General features: G+C 45.9%; 1 protein-coding gene across 1 annotated transcript; it reads left to right on the forward strand.

Annotated features, from left to right (window-relative positions):
• The first annotated feature begins 2055 nt into the window (after positions 1–2055).
• On the forward strand, positions 2056–4136 carry LOC125520245 (ethylene-responsive transcription factor RAP2-6-like). Its single transcript, XM_048685111.1, has 2 exons — positions 2056–2563; positions 3205–4136. Exons 1-2 carry the CDS (start codon positions 2479–2481, stop codon positions 3801–3803), a joined length of 684 nt encoding a protein of 227 aa, XP_048541068.1. The 5' UTR covers positions 2056–2478; the 3' UTR covers positions 3804–4136.
• The last annotated feature ends 1981 nt before the right edge of the window (positions 4137–6117 follow it).

Genomic DNA, 6117 nt, shown 5'->3' on the forward strand with positions numbered 1-6117 from the left:
TGTGTGATCGATCAAAATCTGCAGGCCATAGGATTGACGAATAGCATCAGTTAGAGCAATGCTACACGCATATGGATGGATTTTTACGGGATCAATGGTGTGGCTTAGCTGGCATGTTTTGATCAGATAGAAATAAGGTGTGGGGCCCACCCTCACAAAAATACGAAGGGGAGAAATTTAGTTAGGAAAAGACCCATAAAATCTCTGTAAACAGTCTGTTTGTTTAGAATTTTCTATCCAATCAAAACATCATGCTAAGGCACTTCCTCGATTAATTTTTAAACACCCCCTCGGCTGGTGTCATGATCAGATTTTTGTGCATGAACAATAACTCTGTTTTATTTTAAGAATGGGGCTCTAAAATGGATAGAGGAGGAGCTTAAGTTCAGCAGCCAAATACGGCACGCATGCTCTTTTTCCCCTCAATTTTTGTGAGTTAACTGACATGAGGTTGCTTCAAATGGAATATGTACTCATAGTTGCATCACATTATGCATTTCCTTCATTTTTAGTCTGCAAGTTACTTATGTGTCCGGCATGATATTGGTGCGATTTATTTTCCTGAGGGTATATGCATCTCATTAGAAATTTATTTTGTCTGCCTTTCGTCTTCCTAAATTTCACGTGTTTTTATTTTCTCTTTCCTGGTTAGCTAACCAATTATTGTTGTAGCACATGACTTAGGGCTTTTTAACTTATTGCACAGTTTGTCATTCTAGAACACTAGACTTTTCTCCACAGTTAGGATGTTCATATGAAAAGTTTAATTCATGTTTAATCCTTCCAGAACTAAGCTTAGCTTAGAGAAAAGGTAGCTTGTTGCATGCAGGTCATACAAATATGTTAAATTCCATTTCTTCATTTTTGTTCAGAATGTTGCACTACATGAGATGAGACAAACTCAGAATGGGAGCAAAATAGTCCTGGCTAGCGAACTCTTTTAGCTCGCTGTGTTTCCACTAGTGGTGTTGTAGTCGAGCCCAACAATTCAACTTGTGAAGATAACATGTAGCCCGAACCCAAGAGGGATCGAGATTTAGTTTTTCCAGGACAACTATTTTTTTATCTTTATTAAAATTTTGCATCTCTTCCATGTTCACTTGGACAATACCTATACTCATTATAAGTCCTTCAAGTTCAGACAAGAAAAATTAGATATCCTGAAATCTTTACTATAAGATCATTTTGGTCTTCTTGAACTTCAAATGCCATCATCAAAAGATAAATGATGGTTTGTATTAAAATTGACCTTTAGAGATGCGGGCACTATAGATATTCTTTTTCCCCAAATTTCTAGAATATGAATTAAGAATTCAGTACTCACATAAATCTGAGAGGCTGCTTTGATCGAGACGTGCGTTGCACGTACACGTTTACTAGTCCCGTAAAAGGCCATCCGTACGTGTAGCATTGCTCACATCAGTTAAGTCTAACTTAAACCAAAAATGCTAAACACACAAACGTTTAGATACTCCCTCCGTAAATTAATATAAGAGCGGTTAGATCATAAAATAGTGATCTAAACACTCTTATATTAGTTTACGAAGGGAGTACTTATCATGAAATCTCTCCACACCGCCCCCCTAATTTCACCGAAGGTGGGGCCCCTTTCTCCCCTAGTCCAATGAAAAACTGCCAGCTAGAGATCATCCCGTAATTCTTAAGGGCATGTAGTATAATGACGTTATCTTAGGAGTGTCATGTAGGATAAATGATGATGTGAAGAAGAGAGAACTCATAAAAAAGGCTTATCTTTTCTTATTTAAGATAAGACAAGAGATGATCTCTTAGCACAATTTGTCTCACCATATTTTAAGGAATGACTAGTTATTGAAGATAAGGCTAATATATAACCCATTGTAGTCTTATTTTTTTATTATCTCTAAATTATATACAAGACTTAAGATAAGACTGTCTTATCAACCATTGTACATGTCCTAAGTAACTCTCGGTTGATGTAGCATTTGTTGAACTTAAACTTAGCAAAACCGTAACCAGTAGCAGGTGGCTTGGTTATAAAGGGAAGGTTCAGGAAGGAAGGAGTGCCCCAGTCCCACGCACTCGAGAGTCGAGGGGGTCTGTCCCATCCTTATCTCCGCTAGCTAGCTCGCTATAGGCCCCTGGTCTTTACTCTCCAGGACAAACAGAAGCAGCTACTAGGCGAAGGACACATCCGCATTATCCATCGATCGGCCTTGTCCTGTCCGCGGGTGGCGCCGGACGCCGGTGACAACCGACAGGGCAGCAAGCGTGGATCATCCGAGCGGAAGCGGAAGCGCTCCTCCTCCGGCTCCGGGGCACCGTCGCGACAGCAGAGGCCCGCCGCCATCACCTCGTCCGCCGCCGCCGCCGCCGCCGCCGGCGCAACAACGAGGTGACCACCATGGGCATGGAGAGCCGGAGGTCGTCGGGGAGGAGGCTGCTGGCGTTGGCGTTGCGACGACGAGCTACCAGCACCAGCAGTACGAGCTCGCCGTCATGGTGGCGGCGCTCACCCACGTCATCAGCTCCACTCGACCGGGACCGGCGGCCGCCGCCGGTGCAACCGCGCCCGGGCAGCAAGGTGCTGTATACGTTGCTCGATTTGTGCATGCTGCAGCTTCCACACAGCTTTTTTTTGGGGGGTTCCTTTTGATGTCCTTGGAATCTTTGCGTGCTGATCTAGATGATTCTACGCGATCCGTGTGTGATTCCGTATAGAGAACTCTAGATCGATAAGGCGAACAGGGAAGCAGAAAAAAAATGCAAAACGAAAGGAAGGGAAACGAGATTTCGTACGCTCAGGAGGCACGTGTCGAGCTTTGTTTTGGAGAAGTTTAGACTTTGGAACTCGCCAACTGTAGATCCCTGACAGCCATTTGCGTCTGCATTATTGTCCATGTGTCAGCCTACGTGGCAGGACAATCTTTCAAGTTACAATCATCCTCCAACATGGCAAAGAAAAAAACTAACTAATGCTCCATCAGCTCAAGTATGATACTATAAAAGATTTTAGATTACTATTTTAGTGATCTAAATGTTTTTATATTTCTTTACAGAGGGAATACTCAACAAAAATTTACTGGTTGAGCTTTATAAAAAGAAACTGGGCAGTGGATGCCTTTTGTTAAAAAGTATGATATTCAATTAACACAATCATTTTTCAAGTATTTGATCTTTGACATCGTGTGTCAACATGCATGCATGTACTGATGGGTGAAACAGCTGTGACCCGCCAACACAGCGCTCCTCTGGCCGTGGCGGCGACGTCGTCGTCGTCAACGGCGTCGGAGCAGCAGCAGCAGCGTCCGCGGTACCGTGGCGTACGGCAGCGGCCGTGGGGCAAGTGGGCGGCGGAGATCCGCGACCCCGTGAAGGCGGCGCGCGTATGGCTGGGCACCTTCGACACGGCCGAGGACGCCGCACGCGCCTACGACGCCGCCGCGCTCCGCTTCAAGGGCGCCAAGGCCAAGCTCAACTTCCCTGGCGCCGGCGGTGCGCCTGCGCCACCCCGCCATGCCGTCGGCCAGCTCCTGGCGCCCGGAGGCGGGGCATCGCCGTCGATGCGGCAGCAGCAGCGACCCGTGGTGGTGGCCTTCCGTCCGCAGATTAACTCCCTGGCAGCCGTTGCTCGGGAGGAGTTCCCGGACCTCCACCGGTATGCGCACATACTGCAGAGCGGTGACGTGGACCTGCGGGCTGTTGCAGCCGGCGGGAAGACACCGGGGCAGTCGTCTTCGTCGACGCCGGCGCACGACTCGGGGTCGCCGCCCCGGCCGGATGATCGCGGATATGGCGAGAGAAGTGCAGGCCCTGGCTGCTAACTGAGTAGTACTCTTACTGAATACGTACTGATCGACGTGTACATGAGAAAAACAAGTTCTGTTTCTTTTCATCTTTTTGTTTGCGTATTTCCTTATTTATTTTTGGTAAAATGAATAGACACAACACTAGAAACAGCGTCTGTAGCATGTGTACGTCGCATGCCACTGTATATGTCAGCACTGAGCAGTGGTGAGGAACTCTCAGGATTGTGGCCAAACTCGGATAGGGTGCGTAGAACAATACAGAACTCTGTACTGTATGTGTGTCACCCTCAGGACGAAATGCACGTATAAATATACTTGTCGCGGTGAATGCACGCACGGTTAGGACTATGTATATTCATTTGCGACAGCTCTTGTTTAGAACTTACAACTCGGTCGTGTTTTAAATTTTGTAGACTTATTATCCTAGTATTTATGAACCACAGTTGAAGGATGATATACTTCTTTTTTGCGGGCAGATGGATGGTATACATTTTTTTTAGCTGACATGGATGATATACATGAATCAACACAATTCATTGAGATAGACTCTGCTACATCTGCATCCTTATCTCTCGAGCTCAAGGTCGTAATAAGTTGTCTCTATCCCGTGCGCGCGTGTTTATATCCTCCGAGAGTCCAAGTATGCGAACATCAACATGCTCTATTTTGTGCATACTTTTTTTTTAATTTACTATCTTCTTATTTTTTTTCTTAAAAAAAGAAAGACTCGGTCTCTGCATCAAGCAATGCACTATCTTCTTACGTTGATGCTAGCTTCGACACAGATCTGGATGACTCTAAGTCACAAACCGGATACGTGTATATTTTGAATGGTGGGGCAGTAAGCTGGTGCAGTTGCAAGCAAAGCGTTGTGGCGGGATCTACATGTGAAGCAGAGTACATGGCAGCCTCGGAGGCAGCACAAGAAGCAGTCTGGGTGAAGGAGTTCATTACCGACCTAGGAGTCATACCCAATGCGTCGGGCCCGATGACTCTCTTCTGTGACAACACTGGAGCTATTGCCCTTGCCAAGGAGCCCAGGTTTCACAGGAAGACCAGACATATCAAGCGTCGCTTCAACTCCATTCGTGAAAGTGTTCAAAATGGAGACATAGAGATTTGTAAAGTACATACGGACCTGAATGTGGTAGATCCGTTGACTAAACCTCTCCCTAGAGCAAAACATGATCAACACCAGAACTGCATGGGTGTTCGATTCATCACAATGTAACTAGAATATTGACTCTAGTGCAAGTGGGAGACTGTTGGAAATATGCCCTAGAGGAAATAATAAAATGGTTATTATTATATTTCTTTGTTCATGATAATTGTCTATTGTTCATGCTATAATTATGTTATCCGGAAATCGTAATACATGTGTGAATACATAGACCACAACACGTCCCTAGTGAGCCTCTAGTTGACTAGCTCGTTGATCAACGGATAGTCATGGTTTCCTGACTATGAACATTGGATGTCATTGATAACGGGATCACATCATTAGGAGAATGATGTGATGGACAAGACCCAATCCTAAGCTTAGCTCAAAGATCGTGTAGTTCGTTTGCTGTAGCTTTTTCGAATGTCAAGTATCATTTCCTTAGACCATGAGATTGTGTAACTCCCGGATACCGTAGGAGTGCCTTGGGTGTGCCAAACATCACAACGTAACTGGGTGACTATAAAGGTACATTACAGGTATCTCCGAAAGTGTCTGTTGGGTTGGCACGAATCGAGACTGGGATTTGTCACTCCGTATGACGGAGAGGTATCTCTGGGCCCACTCGGTAATGCATCATCGTAATGAGCTCAATGTGACCAAGTGGTTGATCACGGGATCACGCATTACGGCACGAGTAAAGTGACTTGCCGGTAACGAGATTGAACTAGGTATTGGGATACCGACGACCGAGTCTCGGGCAAGTAATGTACCGATTGACAAAGGGAATTGTATACGGATTGATTGAATCCTCGACATCGTGGTTCATCCGATGAGATCATCATGGAGCATGTGGGAGCCAACATGGGTATCCAGATCCCGCTGTTGGTTATTGACCGGAGAGGCATCTCGGTCATGTCTGCATGTCTCCCGAACCCATAGGGTCTACACACTTAAGGTTTGGTGACGCTAGGGTTGTAAAGATATTAGCATACGGTAACCCGAAAGTTGTTCGGAGTTCCGGATGAGCTCCCGGACGTCACGAGGAGTTTCAGAATGGTCCGGAGGTGAAGATTTATATATAGGAAGTCAAGTTTCGGCCATCGGGAAAGTTTCGGGGGTAATCGGTATTGTACCGGGACCACCGGAAGGGTCCCGGGGGTCCACCGG

This window comes from Triticum urartu, chromosome 7 (assembly GCF_003073215.2).
Source record: "Triticum urartu cultivar G1812 chromosome 7, Tu2.1, whole genome shotgun sequence".
NCBI lineage: Eukaryota > Viridiplantae > Streptophyta > Magnoliopsida > Poales > Poaceae > Triticum > Triticum urartu.